Source organism: Apis mellifera, linkage group LG8 (assembly GCF_003254395.2).
Source record: "Apis mellifera strain DH4 linkage group LG8, Amel_HAv3.1, whole genome shotgun sequence".
NCBI lineage: Eukaryota > Metazoa > Arthropoda > Insecta > Hymenoptera > Apidae > Apis > Apis mellifera.
In genome coordinates, this window is record NC_037645.1 from 5,977,842 (window position 1) to 5,997,528 (window position 19,687).

Consider the following 19,687-nt stretch of genomic DNA (forward strand, 5'->3'; position numbering starts at 1 on the left):
CGTCTTTATTAAGTCAACAACCTGCTTTAGAAATCCGCTGCATTTCGCAGAACAGAATTAAACCCGAAGCGCGATATTCAATGTGATTGCCACTACGTGGAGAAATATTAATTGGAACGACGCTGTTATTGCGTCGGAAATAATTTGTGATTAACAATAGGTAGGATTTGATTAAACAATAGGTATTCGTTGAGCACTTACGAGAGATGAAAAACAGTAATCATCGGGATCTAGGATGTTCCTTGAAATTGTGGATCATCCGACTCATCGATATATTGTACCATTTATGCTTGCGTTGATCTTTGATGATCGCTTTCGAAAATCTGGTTAATAAAAGTGAAAAATGAATCATAAATGTATTATTTTATTATTAATTTATTAAAATAAATACTTCAAGAAAATTGCACTAACTTTTTTTTTCACAACGTGAAGTTTTACTGAAGTTCCATTTATTCATTCCATATATACTTCATTCCATTTACTGAAATTCCAAAAAAAAATATCACAAATATTAGAAATATTTAATTATAAAATTACTTAATTGCAAAATAAGAAATCACCATATAATACCATTCGTAATATTTCCGATACCGAGAGAGCTTGCCACTCGCTCAATTTGCCACGAAAACGCGTGAAGCTATGTTTGTATCGAAGAGGCTAGACGGTACAATACCTGACACAGGGTGGTACATTCATCCCCACTAACACATTAATTCACTTCGCTACCCTCAGCAACACGATTCAAGCCTAAATTAGATTTTTGCCGTTTTAATTCATTAATTTTGTTTAATTTTCTGAATTAAGCGATACACTTATGAAGAATTTCAAATAAAAATGTGACGAAATTTCTAATACGAATACTTCAAACGTAACGAGAAATATTTTCTTCGTTCGAAACAATGATTCTATGAGATAAAAATCTACTTTGGTAATAATTTAAAACTCACCTGTCATACTTTCTTGAACTCTTCGAATATTAATTTAACGATCGTTATTTTTTTCTATTTCTAATCTTCAACTTGAAACGAATCTTTCGAATATCATTGAAAATTATTATATTCGTAAATATTACACAAATATTTCAAATTCCACATATTTTAATTGTCACATTTGAATTGTCAGAAGATAAGAAAATATAATGGCGGAAAGTTTTGGCGCAAAGTGCAAGAAGCGGAACGATATTTGAATGACATCGATACATTAAGTATTATTTTAAATAAAGCTATCTATAATTATCCTGTATGTTATACGTACAGTAGATTATAAATTTCAAGATGAAATAATTTAAATAATAAATTAAATATTATTACAAATTATAATTACCTGATTTGAAGAGACGTAAAAGAATAGGAACTGCGATGAACGTTGTTTCGTCTTTCAACTGATCCTATTTTCATGTAGTTAATTCCAATGATGGCGCCACGTTCACTTTCGTTCATGGAAACGCTGCTGCATGTAAGTTGTGACACCTCGCGGCCACCGTTAGTGGAGATGTGATATTTTCCGGTAAAGTAGTTTGGTAGTTTCGTAAAAAAATTAAGTGAACGAAAAGTACGTAGAAAATGTAAATTTGCATTAACTTAATCTTCGGTTATATTAATCTATGGCTTAAATCGCTGCTTTGAGCGCGATAAATTTTCGCGAATTGTGTCTATAATCGTCGTGTATATTACATATAGTAACATACATATATTGCAATAGGGCGCCTCGAAGTGTATTAAAACATTGATCGGTGCAGTGAAAGTGGTAAAAAATAACGAAATCTAATCATTTTTCCATCATGTAGTCAATGCATTGTACTCGGTAGTCTTTTAAGTTCACATTGCTAACCAATGTCTTGTGTTATACACTCACAAGGTTAAAGTGCGTTGATTCATAGTTGTTGTTTTCCTCTGGAATTAGTAGAAAAAAATGAGTGGAGATATGTTTGACGGAAAAGATTATCCAACCCAATGGGCATTAAATCCTTCAGCTTATCAAAATATGAGTAATGACCAAGGTAAATGGTATAAAATGTATTTCAGCATTGCGACTCATTTCTTACCATGATTGTATAACATTTATTTGTCATACAAAACTTTTGACCACCATTCAGTTGATTGGGCAGCATTAGCTCAACAATGGATCAAAATGAAAGAAACTGTAGTTCCACCGGCACCACCTCCACCTACTATTAATCCTATATGCTCTGGCAACGATGGTAGCGGAGAAGCACCAATGGATATGGATACAAAAGAAGATGATGTACCGCCAGCACCACCTGCACCAACAATTAGTGGATCAGGTAGTATGAGAAAATTGTAATCCAATAAAATTAATAATAAATAAATTTTAATTTTTTTAACTACATTAAAAGTAATTTTTCTAATTTTTGTAATTGATTCATTATAATAATAATAATAATAATAATAATAATAATAATAATGTATTTATTATGTAAATAATATTATTCAAATATTGTTCAATTAAAAGAAAATAATATTTATATATTTTTATTGATTTTTTATTTTATTTATAAGTATAAGTTGTAGACTTATTTAACGGAGATTTAAATTACATCTGAAATATCCCTTCATGATATATATCTTGTTTAATACCAGCTGAAGCGTGGAATCAGTGGAATCAGTGGGGCCATTGGAACACTTCAGGTTCTGGTGCAGGTACATGGGAATGGACTGGTGTACCTCCCCCAGGTGTTTCTATAGGTTCTGATGGAAAACCTATGGGAATTCCAACAGTGCCTGTTATCCCACCTGCTCCAACTATATCTACAACATCAGAATTTAGTGTGCCACCACCAGCAACACCATCTTTGTATTCTTATAATTCAGTACCTCCGACACAACCTTATAGTCAGGTTAAAATTGTATTTCTAATATAACATAGAGCACCAAAAAAACTTCCTATATTTTCCCTTTTATTTAGACTTAGTAAAACAGAATTGTGTATATAAAATTATGATATTATTTTTTTAAAAAAAGGTGTATTGTAAAATTGAAAAGAGAAAATATTTTTTGATATATTGTAGTTTGAATTATTGAATTGAACTTACAGTTTGATTTCTACTCACTTTTTCCTTAATTATAAATCATAAAATATCATATAATAGAGAAATTTATATAATTAAAAAAAGGATTTATATTTTTGAAACGGTATAAATGGATTACGGAATAGCATGGATTAAAAATTAAAGATAATAAGTAGATCTCATATTTAGGTGACTAATTATTGGTCTGGAGAACCACCTACCGCTATACCTCCTCAACCACCCCCTTTTATGAAAGGAATCAGACATGCAAATAGAGCACCGCATATGAGACCAATGGATACTGTAAGATGTCGAGAAGATAGGGAAAAGACACCTGAGGAGGATACAACGACAACCATAGGTAAGTACAAAAGATATAATTTTTAGAATAACTGAACTATGACTGAACTATGCACTAATACTTTTTATATACATAACGTGATGGATAATGTAATGTAATCATATTATGATTATTGTTAATTACAAAGACATGCAATGACTCATAATATTATTATAATTTGACATCTTAATCTGATCACAATACCTTAATCAATTACTTGTATTACATTGAATTTTTCCTTCAACGTGTTTGTCAAATAACACATTTACGATATAACATCTTACTAGCCCGTGATTAAATGTACATACGATGAGGATATTTTTACTTTAGACGCGGCAAAACGTAGACAATTGCCAGCATGGATTAGGGAGGGTTTAGAAAAAATGGAAAAAGAAAAACAGAAAGCTGTTGAAAGGGAAAGGCAAGAAATACTAAGGAAACAAGAGTTAGAAGCCCGAAAGCAAGCCGAGGATGAAGCTCGGGCTGTACTGAATCCTTGTAAAAGCAAATTTGTAGGTGTCCAAATGCATGCATTAATTGCGTGCTTCGCAAATAAAACTATGTTAAATAATCTTGGAAAAACATTCAATTTATTTCATTTCTCGTTACTTTTTTCGAATGCAGGATTCTGATTCCGAGAAGGAAATTGAACAAGATCTTGATGATGGGGTACATAATCAGCAGGTGACTGAAAAAAATTTCGAACGTACACCAGACATTCTTCTTCGTCCACGGAAATCACGATTTCGAGACGCAGACTCGCCAGATCCGCATACGCACGCGGACAGAAGTCCAACCACGTCCAACGCGACCATACCTACGCCGAAACGGACGAGAGAAGAGATACTGCAGGATGTGGTGATTATTATACCGATCATATTCATCGTTAATTCATCGCAGATTTTACACATATTACAGATTTGCTTCGGTATAGATGTTAAAGGTGCGGAGATCGTTGACCGAAATCCTTCTGGAGGTAACGAACGAAGAAATCGGTGCTATATGCAGAGAGGTTTGGAGCCGCGCACGTGCCAAAGGTACCCCAGATACACACGATACAACTAACAAATTGATATTTCATATTTCGCTCACCAGTGCACAGAATCTGATTCATACGAGTCTTGTGCAGTGTTGCGGTGAATTTTATTTGCCCATTTGTGTAATATAAGCTTTTAAACATTAAACAAAGATTGTTCAATTCATAGAGTTAATTATTCGATGATTTCAGGATATCCTACTTTATTTTTCCAGGATTTTGTATACACGTACCATAAGTGATATTATTTTTTTCTCTCTCTAAGTAGTATTATATAAAAAAAAAAAAAAAAGAAAAGAAAAGAAACCATATCACCCAGTTTTATTAACTTTTTATAAACTTTCAATTTTTACATAATAATTAGTTCAATAATTGTTTTTTATCGAATAGTATTTTTTTTTTATTATTTATCAAAAATTTAAGAGTTATATTAATTCACAGGATAAATCCGTTCGTGAAAAAAAGGAAGAAAAAGTGGCGAAAAAAATATGATAAGATTCGATAATTTTATATTTAAGAAAAAAAAAAGAACGCGTAAAGGGCAAATATTTATCTTAGCAAATTTTTTATATCCACTTCTCGATCGGTTTATTATTAATTATATTGATTAATTGGATCACGAAATAATTATTACGAAAACGCGACTACATATTGTGGATATGAGAAAAATCACATAAAATTAATTTTATTTTTTCTCTTCAATATATATGTTTATGTACTTGCTTTATATATATATATATCGTAGTTATCAGATAATATTTTAACATTTTTAACAAAAACGGTCCTACCCATTATCTGTTTTCATTGATAATCTCATTCATACTCTTACCTTACGGCTCTGCACGTAAACTGATCGTTGATATATAAATATACATACATATATATATATTATATTCCTCTACTAACGTCATTTCTTTACAAAAGAAATTTCAGTTTCGTACAATTATCTAAAAGGATTGCTATTAAAGATTTCTTAAGGTATATGAGGATTGATGGCAGGATCGACTCTCTCTCTCTCTCTCCTTGTGATATCGGTGATCAGTACCATTTAATTTTGGGGGGTATCCTGATGATAGCACTTAGCCATTGGTACTAAATGCGTGTGTATTGTAAGTCCCTGCAGGAGAGATCCCCGTCGCATCCCTCAACAACATGGCCCCTCTTGCTCAGATCACTCGCAAACTTGGTAAGTTTCTAAATTATTGTAATCTTCAACGCACGGTCATCCTAGGAACCGGTCGTGTATACGCAGTTATTTCTATAAAAAATAAATAAATAAATAAATAAATAAATAAGTAAATAAGTAAATAAAAATAAAAAAAAAATGCGTTCGTGCATTGTACCACTCTTTGTAGCCATGCTCGCTTATAAGTTCTCTCGTGAAAACGAAGATGTCTTTCAGGACATTTTTCAATTGTAGCGGCAGCATATTTAGTGGTCGAGCGTATGTCTTTATTGTGAACGAAAACGTATTATAGAGATGCAGGACAAGAATGATATATTTTTTGTGTCGTATAGGTCTGGGCATCTATGGCGACAGCAACAGCGAGTCTGAGGAGGAGCAAAACGAACACGTACAGACACAGAACAACGACAGCGATGAAGAACTCATAGTATGTCTCTCCATTCTTGTAAGATAAAATATAAAAGATTAGGATTTAAGAACAGAAAGGTAGTAAGGGGATAGAATAACTGTTGTTATACTATTTTATAATATCGTCGTTACAGGAAATGGTGAAACGGCGGCAACAAGCGTTCAAAAAGACGGAGGAGGAAATCGAGGCGCGTTTGGCCGAGGAGGATGAGAGGGAAGAGCAACGTTACGACGAGCAGTATAATAAACAACAGGAAAATCATACTGGTAATACAAGCTGCAAAGAGTCAGGTATGTTTCGAAATATAATAAAACTAAGTCGTTATTACATGATTAAGCGTAACTCCGTAACATCACTACTTTAGTTGATGAAAAAGAAACGGTAAATAATCAAAGAGAAGCGTCTGAAACTTTGTCGAGCGGCGGACAAAGTCCACAGCAACAAATAGCGCCGCCTGATATGGCAAAGACCAATACTCCATCGGGATCGGCCGATTCCGAATCTAGCAGTTCCGAGACTACGACCTCTTCCTCGAGTCATAACTCGGTGAAGAAGAAACGATCGACCAAAGATCGCGATCGTGAATATCGAAAGAGGAAATCAAAGAGTAGAAGTAAATCCAGAGGGAGAAAGTCTCGGTCCCGTTCTTCCGAGCGTGGGCACAAACGCAAATCCAGATCTAGATCGCTAAAGTCTCGTAAAGAGTATCGTTCAAGGTCTTCGAGCAATTATAGGTCCAGTAAGAAGCATAGATCGAGATCGAGAAATCGTAAACGGCGTAGATCTCGCTCGAGGAGCTGTCGTAGATCTAGATCCAGCTCGGCCACCAGGAAATGGTCGCGATCGCGTTCCAGGGGAAAAAGGAAATCGCGTTCCCACTCGAGAGGTAGAAGAAGAAGTCGCTCCTACTCTACTAGACGGAGTAAATCCCGTGCAAGGGACAAACGACGATCACGATCCAGATCCAGGGCTAGAGACAGATCTCGAACACGCTCCAAGGACCGTAAACGTTCCCAATCTTACGTTTCCAGGAGTAAGAGACGGACACGATCTAGATCTAGGGATCATAGAAAATCACGATCGAGATCAAGGCAGTCGAATCATCGGGACGGTAAGAAATCGTCGTCGCATCGGTACAGGAATTGAACCTGACCCTGAAACTTCTAGCCAAGGTTGTATATACATATTATCATAATTAAGTAACTTTTCGAGATATTCGTACGAAATTAAAAAAAAAAAAAAGAAAAAAAAAGAAAAAAAAATGAAAAGAAAAAGGAAGAAAAAAAAAGGAGTAAAAAAGAGAAAGATAAAGACACGCATCTTCGGTCCATAGATAATAATGTTAAAAAAAAAAAAGAAAAAAAAAAAGAAAGAAAGAAAATATTACCGGAAATGTAAAGATTTTCAATTGTGATTGTCCAATTTGAAATTTCTCGGCTAAGCGCGCGTTAATATAGTGATATCGAATATCGATTAGGTCATTTCTTCCCAGTTTTATTAAGCTCATTCGAAGAGTATATATATATATATTATATCTTTAACTATACATATATATAGAATACATCCGGACAGTTTGTAATTATTTCGCTCTATCAGTCAGATTTTTAACTGTAGCGTTATTTCAATATATATATATATAAAGAGTAATTTATCCTTTTTTTTTTAATTTTTTTTTTTTTTTTTTTTTTTTATCTTTTTTTTTTTGTATTTAATCCTATAATTCCCACACAATTCATTAATATGGAAAGTACTCAAGACACATGTATGCCCAGCGAAGTTTTTTTCATTCACGATCCCCGATATCATTATTTTGTAATAATGTATCCATTTTATACAAACAAACAAACATTAACCTGCATTTTCGAGAAATCGTATAGATTAGCGCGAACTTTCCGTCTAGAAACATGTCGGACGTCGATTTATTTCCTATACGAGATAAAATAAATATCGAATCGTTATTACTAATCTCAATCACACTCAAGCTTGGTTGCATCATACACCGCTATAATATATGAAATTAATTCAGGTGCAAACGAGTTTTAACTTAACCGATACATTCGAGAATAAATACGCGTAGATATCACGACCCTTTGAATCTTTCGTTGTTTCCTTTTAGAATCGCGAGTCTTCTTCATTTATGTATCGAGTGGCATTTGTTAATCTCGAATCAGTGAAAGAGTGAAAAAAATAAATAAATAAATAAATAAATAAATAAATAAATAAAACTGTTAAAACTTTAAAAATCGCGATGCATATATACTGTTGATTCAGTTACATGTATTGATACGCATACGTTCGACATACGTTAAAACCGATGATTTCAATGTATTGTAAGTGTACGGGCCTTACATACATATTGCTATATGATAAGTGTAACGAGTCATTTTTAATTGAAATAAATAAAATGAAAAAAAAATAAAAAAGAAAAAGAAAAGAAAGAGAAAGAAAAGAAATATACATGAAAAAAAAATGGAAATATTCTCACCTGTGTAAAATTTCATTTTTTCTTTGTGTTTGGTTCACTTTTTTTTTTTTTTTTTTTCCTTTTAATTCTTTTCCCTTCACATGTGCGTTATAGTGTGAGAGAAGATAAATGTGCCATTATCTTATTGCATTATTATAATTTATTTCATATAAACATTTGATACAGTTTTAAAATTTCATTTCGTAGAGCTTAGTATTTAGTAGTTTTTAGTGTTAATAAGTAATTAGGTTCTATAGAATAATATCGGAGATAAATTGGATGGAGTGATCGAGGAGAGTTCAAAGTTTGGTTTGGCATGATTATCGTGTTCACTTTGATACATTCGGATATGTATATATATATATAAAAGAACATCTGCAGAACAGAATGCAACGTGTTTTCTTCTGCCAGAGGACCAGGCTTTTTGAGATATGTATCTATCGAAATTAACGACTTAGATATTTTATTCTATTTTATTTTTTTATTTCTTCTCTTTTCCTTTTAAATTCATTCATTAAGCCCAAGAATTAAATCTCAATTAAATTTACAAGTAACGAGATATCTGCAAAGTGTAAATTTTGCCTCTTTTTCATTGAGCAAATTTTAGATCTTAAAAAGTTGATATGTAACTGTATATTTTTTTAACTCTATAATTTTTTAATCTTCTTTTTCATCTCATTTCGAAATTTTCGAAAAAAGAGGATCGAATCGATATTTATCTTATACGTATATATATATATATTTATATTTATTTCAATTCTCTTCTCGATATGTGCTATAGTATTTTTCTTAATTTTTTTTGTTTTTTTCCTTTTTACATCGTAAGAAATCAACAAATATTGGTCTCATACTGATCTGTGATAGTCCTCTCGATCGAAACAGGCACACAGGTGATACTTATTGATCGCGATCGAACGTTCTTTCGCATTCGATCTGTAAATATAATAATAAGGGAACGATAAAAATTTTCCACATTTTGTATACGATCAAACCCGATAGAACGACGATTGAATTGCATGTTGTCTGCAGATACCGGTCGCTATAAAATAAGGTACGTATTTTGATCTATGTGGATAACTATGGGGGAGAATCGTCTATATATATATATCGACTAAATCTTATCTAATGCTTGTTAGAAGATATCTTACTTTAAATATACAGTAAATATACATGTGCGCTTAAATTGTCAGAATATTCTCACTACTCTATCCAAATAAGAAGGGGTCGAAGGCCAGGCGTCGATCCTCGAATCGCAAAAATTTTAAATCGACTCGTGTTTATTTTTCTTCTTTTTTTTTGAAATTGAAAAAAATATCAAGGAAGGCAGAATTTCTGATCGCACCTCCTACTCGATAAAATATAATACACAGTCCAAGTATTCGCAAATTATCTATATTCGGATAAAGACACGGCGTAAGCACCTTTCATCTCGATTCGAGGATCGACGAATGATCGTTCAGGATTGTTAACGCGGTTTTAATGTATAGATACATGTGTACAGTGGAGAGGTAATTCGTTTACCAAGCAAGATTGTCGGCAAAGGGTTGCGTCGTGAGAATATTATTACAACCTAGGCATAAGTAGATATATCATTAATTCGCTTTATATATGGACTAGACTCAAGTACTTATTCAATAGTAGATCTTCATACGAATATTGCAAAGAAACGTAGTTTCAAGCTGTTACGGTCGAAGATGTGAATTTACAGTGTGGATCCTCGTCGAGACTCGTTACCGACACGGTCCTCCTCGTTTCTCATCATTTCTCTCTCTCTAACGGATATATTCACGATTACTCATCTCAAACGGAAAGTTGAAAAATTGACACACACGTTTGCAGCAAAATCCGATCTCCTCTTATTGTCGATATTGTCGCTTTCTTCTCTTTGACCCGTTCAAAATTTCGTTAAACGACAGAAATCGGAGGATCTCGTCGTCCTCGCCTTGGAAATAATTAACGTAACGATCGCGGACGGGTCGGTAACGAGTGTTGGAGGAATCGCGAATTTTCGTCCTGTGTCGCGAAAAGCCGATCAACGGACTGGATGGTTTTACAAAGAATCAATAGCAAAATAGTTTCGTATTATTATTGTATACAACTACTACAACGACACGAAGTAGGTAGAAGAAGGTTGCAGATATAATTGTAATTCGAAAGAAGTTGGAAAAAGGATGCGTGGGATCGGAAGGAAAAAAAGAGAGGAGATTTTTTTTTTTTTTTTCGTCGGTAGCCGTAGAAATCGATAAATCGTTTGAAAACGTGTTGAAACGTTCCTAACCTGCAAAATAATACAATATACATATAATCTTTTATGTATACATATATATCTCTTTGTGTGTATGTGTGTATGAGTGTGTGTCTGTGTGTTTGTATGTGTGTGTGTATATATATATATATATATATATATAAATCAAAATTGCAAGAGGATAGGGAGGATAAGGAGGACGACGCCACCCTCCTTCTCCCTCTTTCGTTCTGATATGTATGCGCAAAAATAAAATCACGATTTTTCCTTTCTTCCCTTTTTCTTCTTTTTTCTTCGTTCCTCTTCCTTTCTCTCTTTCTCTTTGTCTCCGGAGAATATATTCCAAGCGGACACACTTCCTCCCCTTCCCGCCCCCTCCTCTGACGTTCGCGCAGTCTTCTCGTTTCCTCGAGCACGTTACGTTACGTTATCGCGAAATAAGAGTAACGCGTCTAAAATTATGGAAGGCTCGGCCCAGGCTTCGCCAGACCCTCGTCGATATACCCGCGCGTGTACATAAATAGCCGTATAAATTAATTAAGTACAAAAATTACAAACTTATCAACAAAAAGAACTATTGGCAAGACTCGAGGCTCGGCCGGATCAAAAGTCCCTCCCCGCCCCCATTCCTTCCCTATTGTTTCCTCCTCCTCTTTTTTTTCTTTTCTTTCGTTTAACGGAATACGCAACTGTCTCTCGACAACTTTTCTTCGGACAAAGGAAAACGATGCAAACGATGCGATGCAGGGATCGAATTGCACGATTCATTATCCATTTTTGCGTATAAATAGAAAGGAATGCTCGATAACGCCAAATGCGATATTGAATTTCATTTCATTTTTCATTTTTCACTTTGGTCCATCGAGTTCGAATAAAATATTACATCGCGAAGGTATAACTCGATTCCTGCACAAGTACAAGCGCGGCAAAGTCGATTTTTGCGCGGGGTACCATTTTTTTTTCTCTTCTAAATCTTAAAACATCCTTTTCAGAAATTACCGCACTTTTAAAAATACACCTAACACATATCACAGAAATCGTGTGTACTCCATTGAAAAAAAAGAAGAAATGATCACACCGCGAATTAACCACCCCCTCGCGAGTCCTCCCTACTTTTTTCTTTTCTTTTCTTTTTTTCGGAACATATATCACCGTGAACGTTCGCAAAAAACATCGCGAAAAAGGACATCGAAACAAGGAAATGAAATAAAGTATGTCACGATATTAGGCCTAATTAAAAAAAAAAAAACTAAATTCCGCGTTTAAATGTTGCGTTTCTCCTTTTTTTTTTTTTTTTCTCTCGATCGAGGCGGATTTTCTATTTATATCTTTTGTGCTCCTCGACGAAATAATACAATCTATGCGAATCTGTACGAAGGTTAAGAAGCGTGGCTATCTCCGTTCACCCGGAGCAAGGAACTGCATTCTCTGAGAATATATATTTCACGGTGGAAGGAAAGGAGGGGACCACCTTTTTTGTTTATGCTGATAATTACACGCAGGAAAAGTTACGATTTTGCGAAAAATCGGTCGGAGGAAAACGAATCTCTAGCCACGCTCCGCGTTTATCGTTCATTCGAGCGTACCTTTTAAATTACATACGATCGTTCGGTTCGCAGAAATTCTCTGTCAATCATTCTCCATCAAACTTGCCACGCGAACGGTTTCGAAAATCGGTCGTCGATCCTCCACCGATCTCGTTTCGAATGCGCATCTGCGCGCAGGGAGATACACATCCCTGTAATCGTCACGCGATTTCGCTACGATTCGACTCGTAGCGATGGGATTTCGAAATACTCGAAATACTTCACGACGATCATTCGATCCGAGGACAACCTCGTGAAAACTTAACAACGCGTGGTGACAAACTGTAACGAGTTAGCGGGGAAACGCTCTTCGACTTTTAACCGGTATTATCTGTATGGTACAGTCACGCGTTTTGCGATTCGCCTCGGTGAAACCATCTCCTCCTGAGAGATACTACCTGCGAACAAAATCGAGAATATGATGATATCGTGTTATATATTGTATTATACTATCGTCCAACGATGGAGGAAATTTTTTTGCGAAGAAAATAAGAGAGTTTCCTTTATTCTATCTCTCGAATAAGTGATTTTTTCCCTCCATAGTTGGACGAATAATATATCATCATTGATTATGTAATCATCATTGTGAATATATTAAATTCGTTTGTCAATTTGGTGATCGTTTTTTCTTTTCTTTTCGCACCGTTGGAAAAGATTACCTTGATCACTGAAACGGAGCGATGCCGAGGTGACGAGGAGGCTATTGGTTGAGCAGGGTGTTAGTCACCTCAGAGATGGACAGCAAAGGACTCCCGGTGTCCGGTTTGGAATCTGAGGGACAGTTGGCCCCATTCCCGCCGCTGATGATCCCACCGCGTGTTGGTGCTGAGGGTGGTGGTGGTGGTGCGGAGGGTGGTACAAGACGTTGCTGTTGCTGGTGCTGCTGTCCTGCCCGATGCCCATGCCGACCCCTGTCCCCGTTGTTCCCACAGCTGACGGGGGCGTGCTGCAACCGAAACCGCGCGTTTCCCCGTTATTTCCACGACCCCTTTCCAACCCCCTCGCTCCTTCATCCATCTCACTCCTTACATATTCCATATATTACTCGTATTATTACTCGAATCGTCACTACAATAATTCGTAGAAAATTCTCTCTCGACTTACATCAGATAAAAAATTCTCTTGTACTTGTAAGTGCAGTGAGCTAAATCAAATATATCGTACTAAGAGAGAAAAAAAAAGAAACTTCGAAAAATAAGAAAAACGTGGACATGCAGAGTACATGATTGAATCGATATATCTATACGATTCGAGAGAATTGTTTCATGCATTCGTTACGCGCATGCCCAACTTACTTTTTCGCTAATTTTTAATTATTCTCTAACCCCGTACTACGCGTCTCTTTTGAAAAAAAAAGAAAAATATCCCAAATAATTCTCTCTCTATATAAAAAACAAAGAAAAAAATTCTACTCGAGTCCAAGGGTCCTCGAGAGAACGTCCTCGGCTCCGCGTAATTAATTACTTTAAAAATGCGTGAGGCAGCAGCATCTGTGACACTCACTGGGGCGCGTGCCTTGGTGGTGCGGGGTGGTGATGGTGGTAAGGATAGTACTGGTAGTGGTGGTGGTGTTGCACTCCTTGCCATACCTCGGAGCCCGTGTCCCCGTGCCCGTGGCCTGGATGCGAGTGCGCGTATCCGATAGTGCTGGCCGCCGCTGCCGCGGCCGCGGCCGCTGCAGCCGCCGCCGCTTGATACTGAGACGTGGTCACCGGATACTGTTGGTGCTGCTGTTGCTGTTGCTGCTGATGATGTTGCTGTTGCTGTTGCTGCTGTTGGTGTTGCGGCTGCGCCTTGGCCCTGGGCGAGCCGGGCGGCGCCGCGCCCTGTTGCTCGCCGGGCGACGCCTGCCGCCATTTGCACTCCCCGTTCATCGAATTCATTTCCGCCAACGACTTGAGCGGATCCCCCCCGCCCCCCGTGGCGTTGGTCGAGTGGGTGGACGAGTGGGTGGAGTGCGGGGTGGGTGGGCTGTAGCTGCCGTTGTTCCTGGGCGGCGTGCGGGCGGGCGGCGCCCCCCACATGAGCACCGTTTGCCGGGGCGCTTCGCCCCCGTACACTTCCGGCTTCACGTCCTCTATTTTCGGCGTGAGCACGCCGTTCGTGGCGCCGGTCACCGGCGAACTCCCGGCGGAATTGCTGGACGAGCCTGGCCCACCCTCCAGGGAGTGTCTGCTACCGGCTCGAACTATACCGATGTCGGTGGTGTGCTGTTGCTGTTGTTGTTGCTGTTGTTGCTGTTGCATGGCGGTCGAGGCGGTCGCTGCCACGGGGCTAGACGCGTACGGGGAGCCGCTCACGCTGCTAGCGTGTCTCGTCTCCACGTAGCTGTACTTGGGCGACTCGCCCAATTGCTGGCAGTAGAGCTTCTCCTCGGCTTTGCTGGCCAGTTGGTGGGTCTCGTACGTAGGCAGGGGGACGTCGATGAAACCGTTGTACGCCGTGCTCGTGTGGTACTCGGGGTAGTAGGTGCCCAGGGGCCTGTATTGGAACAGGTTCTCCGTGGCTGCGGTCAGGTATCTGCGGGCAAATTGTCGCAAACGCTATTCCGGGGCATTTAATCGCGATTCAAGGGAATTTGTTCGTTCACACGAAGCTACTAGTTTTATACTAAATACTTTCGACTCTTCGAAAGAGTGGAAGAATTATTAATTGCATCGTATTGATAATTTAATGACTGGTTGAGAGTGATACTTGAGGTTACCTAATTAGTAATTACTTAATGGAATGATGGAGGCTCACCTGTTGTCCAACGCGGTTGCAGGGTACAAAGTCTGGTGGTAGTTGCCCGTGTGGCCGATGTACGTGGTCAAGGAGGGATCCGTGGTCGCTGCTACTGCCGTGGGCGCGTAAGCGGTCGGGTACATGGTGTTCAGGTTGCTGTATGCCGCTGCGACCGCGGCGGCGGCGCTTGTATCGGCCGCGAGGTAGTCCACGGATGCGACGGTGGGTGTGGCGGGCGGGGAGACGGACGATTGAGCGGACAGTTTGGTACGTTTGTTCCGACAGGTGGACAGGAAGTCTCTCAATTGGGTTTTGTACCGCCTGTTCACTCTCTGGGACGTGGGCTGGCTGGGGAGGGTCGGAGTCATCACCGAACCGGTCAGGCTGTCGCTGTCCGAGAAGTAACTGTTGGTGAGACCGGCGTCCAGGTAGCTAACCTTGAAGTCCATCGTTCGTTTGCCCAGCAGATCTCTGCCCTCCTCCTCCCTGGATCGAGAAAAATGAAGATGAATAAAGAATTTTTCCTCGATTAATGGAAAAAAGAAACACTCACATGAGGGGACGATGAGTGCTGATTACGAAGTCGGGTTTAGAGTTCTTGTAGACCAATCTGGAGCTGGTCTGCAGCCACTGCCATCCGCCATCTTTCTTCTGGAATCTGTACGCTATCATCCCCGAGGCCCCCGTCTTCAACACTGATCAAACGAATTGGAATATGGATATGGTTTTTTTTTTTCTTTTTTTTGGTTTTGGTGGAGTGGAGAAATGCTTGCTTACGTTCTTGGTGGGCACTCGCCACGTATGCCAAATCGTCGTAATGGACTAGATCGTAGCCGCCAAGGTTTGCTAGTTCGGCGTCCGAATAGCCCAACAACATTTTCCCCCGTTGGTCCATGGACACGAGCGCCAGATCCAGTTTGTGCTTGCTCTTGAACATCACGTCCTTCTGCGGGACTTCGAGCAACGAGGGCGGGCCGAACGGTGTGCACAGGGCGAACAGCGCCAACGGTGGCTCCTCCGTTTTCCTGTTCTGACCGTGCAGTATCTTCACTCGTCCCCTGATGTCCAAACGCTGAAAGTGAAACAAAGAAAAAAAATAGAATATTGCTAGATTGATAAAAGGAATCAAAGGAGGAGCTAGATTCTTACAGTTTTATTTCTCGAATTAAGTATAACTCGAGCCAAGTTAAATGTTATTTAATCTCAATAATTGGCAAGATATTCTGAAGGAATCCCGAGAAGGAAAAAGTCATCTCATTTATGAAAATGAGACTGTAAAAGTTTTACGAATGAAATCCCTTCCTGACTTTTGTCGCACGAAATTATTCTTATCAATTTTATTCCCTCCTTAACGAGGAAGAAGAAGATCGAACGACAATTCCTCCTTTAATCGCGACAAAGAAATATCAAGAAAGAAAACCATACACTATACGACGCGAAATAGTGTCGTAAACTTTTTGAGAGAAAATGCGCAACTCCAAACGCCATCATCACCACCGGATGCCCGAGGAAAACACGCGGTAATCACAGGGAGAGACTTGCCTCCGCGATTAACTCTATTATCGCGAGCTGGGGTTAAACGCTGTTCTCGCTTGCAATTATGAAAATTTGATGCCGTAAAAATCGGATCGATAGGTGGCGACATTTTCGCAACAACGAGGTCGAACAGGTCTCTCTATTTAATTGTTAGATTGGCGAGAAAAAGAAAACGAAAGAAAGATTTCTCGTCTGTATATCGTACAAGATATCTCCGTGGGTCAAAGGATCATCCTCGTTCGCGTGACCGTGTACGAAGAGGTTTCCATGAATGAACCAGAGTTTACGTTGCACTACGTTCCCTAAACGAACGTGGAACTGTGACCAGGCATGCGAGATACGCACAGCTAAAGACCCCCGGTATCGATTGGCCTCAGTAGTGGAAACGTGCACGGCCTGGGCAACATAAATATCCAAACAATATTGGAGAATGACGAGAGACTCTCCTTCTTTAGATTTAAATCCACTCCTATGTTAATTTGAAATAAGATGAAGGTTTGAAAAAATTGAAGATATTCTTGATCTACATCTTTGGAATATTTTGAATAATCTTGAAAAGTGATCGTTAATGACTTTTTGTCTTTCGTACGATATAACTTGATCTTTAAATTTAATATCTCTTCGAGATTGCGATAAAATAACGATTATTTTTAACAGAATCGCAATGGAGAAAAGATAGAGAAAGCAATTATTCGATAAAAGATAAAGTAAGGATCTTATCTTTAATATTATTAATTTCTAAAGAAACGTTTCACAAGTCAAAAAATTTTTAAAAGAAGACATCTATGATACTTCGATTCAAATGTCAAAAACTCACCAAAAAACCGGACGTGTTGTCCAAAAGACACCGGAAGCGGACAGTGAAGCTTCGCTCCAAAAGGTGACTGTGTTGGGGTGAAAGGGCGTCGTGCAAAGGCAGACTTGCACTTTCACTGGGAAGGAACGAGTTCCACATAAGCTGCCTTTGCAACTCCTCTCGATCCTCGCTGTGCACCAGCTCGTATACGCTTTGATGGACGATGTCGGACTGAAACAAACAAAAAAGTCAGGGTGGTCAGTGAAGAAGAGGTAAGTTTCAGGGATGGAAAAAAAGTTTCTTTCGTTACAGGATCATGCAAGTACGTAAAATCTTTTATGACAAGGCAGGTATTCGCAGAAATGGAGAGGTATATAATCAAAAAATGCAGATAAAAGTGTAAAAGTAATTTTCTGAAACGTCCTGCAATTTTTCGCAAGCTCTGTCACCGAAGCAGAGTGGCGCAGTGGAAGCGTGCTGGGCCCATAACCCAGAGGTCCGTGGATCGAAACCACGCTCTGCTAAAGGGGTTGATTTCTCCAATAATTAATTTTTTTTTTCCAGTTTTTATATTACAAATTTTTTGAGTTTTATATTGGCTTTCTTAATATTTTTTTTCTTTAAATTTCGCTTGTAACGAGTTTAAAATTTAATGATAGGTAAAAATTCCGTAAGAATGTGGTATCAATGAGGTACCAGAAAGAAAAAAGTAAAAAGTTAAACATCCCTTAGCAGAGCGTGGTTTCGATCCACGGACCTCTGGGTTATGGGCCCAGCACGCTTCCACTGCGCCACCCTGCTTCGTTGGGGGATGTTTTTAAATAATTTTCCACAAGATTGGACGCAAAACAATCTAATTTTTGTCTAATCGATATGATAAATTCATAAATTTCGATCGAGAAATATAACGCGAGTGAAATATAACGTAAGTCTGTTTTTTATTTGCATCTGATCGAACCATTTTAAAATTATATAAAGAAATAATAAACAAGCGTTATTTATTAAATAACAAATATTACATCGTTAAATTACACCCCTGGTAACGAAAGAAATTTCGTGATAAATTTTACGTAAATCTGTTCTCTATTTCATAATTTCACATGTTATTCTATTATTGTTAATTACATGGCATCGCGAATCAGTCTTTACAATTGGAGATTATTGATCTACTTTAATTCACCCTGTGTAAGGGGGTTGAAAACAGCTTTAGGGAAGAAGCCGACACAACAGCAGAGTGGCGCAGTGGAAGCGTGCTGGGCCCATAACCCAGAGGTCCGTGGATCGAAACCACGCTCTGCTAAAGACAACAACGAAGGTGAATTGTCACTTTTTTTTTTCAATTTCTTTTTACATCCTCGTTCAAGACACGCGTATCATTCGATATTTGTGCGAAATAAATTTTTTACAATTTTCCTTATCATAAAAATACACGCATCACGTAATGCAAACATAACTTTGATATATCATCCCTCCGTGCTTTGCATTTAATTTTTAAAAAAATATTCTTTTATCGTCGTTTTTTTTTTAAAGTGTTAAAAAAAAAAAAGTAAGAATTATCTAATATCAGCCTTTTAAAATATGCATTTACTACGTATCATAAAGTCTAAATTTAGCAAATAAAGCGGTCGATAAAGAAAGTAATTTAACGGTATATTTTTCAAGAATTAAACACGTGTAAGAAAAAAAGAGATCTAGAAAAATCCTCCCTGTAAAAACATCGAGACTTTTCCAATTACACGAACAAAAAGTTCCAAAAATTCGTCAAAATAATTCTATCCCAAATCAAATTCTTCCATCGTAATTGAAACGCGATAATAATGACAATCCACAATTTTCGCACAAATTTTATCCACAATTCAAATACCTTGCCCTCTCCTCCCTATAAATAAAATACATTTCACCCGAATCAAATTCCCTTTCAACACGCTATTCTTCTAACACGTTCAAATGGAAAATAGCCCGAATAAACAAAACGTTGAAAATCGAACAACGCGATAATAATTTCCAGTGCAACCCTTCCCCTCCCCGGAACTGGAACGCAGTGCAGACACAAACAGTTGGAAGTTGGCACTCCCCAGAGCGGGCAGACGATCGTCGTACGGGTTGGAGGAAGGTTGGAGAAGGCAGCGGCATTATTTCAGGAAATATCTGATCGGTCGTGACGTCGCGACGGCGACATAGGCGCACGTACGGAACATGTAGCTACACGTGTCCGACGCACTTTATCGCGCATAATTAATCCGGCCTAGGCAGCGACGGCCGATGAGCCCGTGGTGCACGAAGAAACCCATAGTTTCCTCGTTCCTTCGTTCGAGAAAAAAACGAGCAGAGCAAGAA

At 38.2% G+C, this 19,687-nt stretch overlaps 2 protein-coding genes and 3 non-coding genes across 7 annotated transcripts in view; 3 read left to right on the plus strand and 2 right to left on the minus strand.

The window, feature by feature from the left end:
- The first annotated feature begins 1,452 nt into the window (after window positions 1-1,452).
- LOC726190 (arginine/serine-rich protein PNISR) lies at window positions 1,453-7,964 on the plus strand. The gene is made up of 11 exons (XM_001121946.5): window positions 1,453-1,999; window positions 2,096-2,284; window positions 2,601-2,857; window positions 3,218-3,389; window positions 3,699-3,880; window positions 3,993-4,226; window positions 4,303-4,405; window positions 5,519-5,590; window positions 5,923-6,017; window positions 6,133-6,289; window positions 6,364-7,964. Exons 1-11 carry the CDS (start codon window positions 1,912-1,914, stop codon window positions 7,143-7,145), a joined length of 2,331 nt encoding a protein of 776 aa, XP_001121946.2. The 5' UTR covers window positions 1,453-1,911; the 3' UTR covers window positions 7,146-7,964.
- A 644-nt stretch (window positions 7,965-8,608) lies between these two features.
- LOC411264 (aryl hydrocarbon receptor protein 1) overlaps window positions 8,609-19,687 on the minus strand; it is a 137,843-nt gene continuing 126,764 nt past the window's right edge. Inside the window, exons 5-11 of one of the 3 annotated variants that reach the window (XR_003305176.1) lie at window positions 17,372-17,581; window positions 15,796-16,090; window positions 15,572-15,713; window positions 15,037-15,504; window positions 13,798-14,814; window positions 12,954-13,240; window positions 8,609-12,692 (exon numbers count right to left, since the gene is read on the minus strand). Coding sequence is in view for 2 of the 3 variants with exons in the window: in XM_026442322.1 (XP_026298107.1) it covers window positions 12,995-13,240; window positions 13,884-14,814; window positions 15,037-15,504; window positions 15,572-15,713; window positions 15,796-16,090; window positions 17,372-17,581 (2,292 nt within the window). In the remaining variant the exon portion in view is untranslated. Of the gene's footprint in view, window positions 12,693-12,953; window positions 13,241-13,758; window positions 14,815-15,036; window positions 15,505-15,571; window positions 15,714-15,795; window positions 16,091-17,371; window positions 17,582-19,687 lie in introns of those variants that run through there. The other 2 variants (XM_026442322.1, XM_026442323.1) reach the window with 2 other exon arrangements.
- On the plus strand, window positions 17,803-17,874 carry TRNAM-CAU. Its single transcript has one exon. It is a non-coding gene; the product is annotated as a tRNA-Met (tRNA).
- TRNAM-CAU lies at window positions 18,080-18,151 on the minus strand. Its single transcript has one exon. It is a non-coding gene; the product is annotated as a tRNA-Met (tRNA).
- On the plus strand, window positions 18,579-18,650 carry TRNAM-CAU. The gene has a single exon. It is a non-coding gene; the product is annotated as a tRNA-Met (tRNA).

Excerpts from the sequence above, each read along its gene's own strand:
- LOC726190 (XM_001121946.5), top strand. The coding sequence starts at position 1,912 with ATGAGTGGAGATATGTTTGACGGAAAAGATTATCCAACCCAATGGGCA. Across the intron at positions 5,591-5,922 it reads TCAGATCACTCGCAAACTTG|GTCTGGGCATCTATGGCGAC; the intron begins GTAAGTTTCTAA and ends TGTGTCGTATAG. Across the intron at positions 6,290-6,363 it reads TACAAGCTGCAAAGAGTCAG|TTGATGAAAAAGAAACGGTA; the intron begins GTATGTTTCGAA and ends TCACTACTTTAG.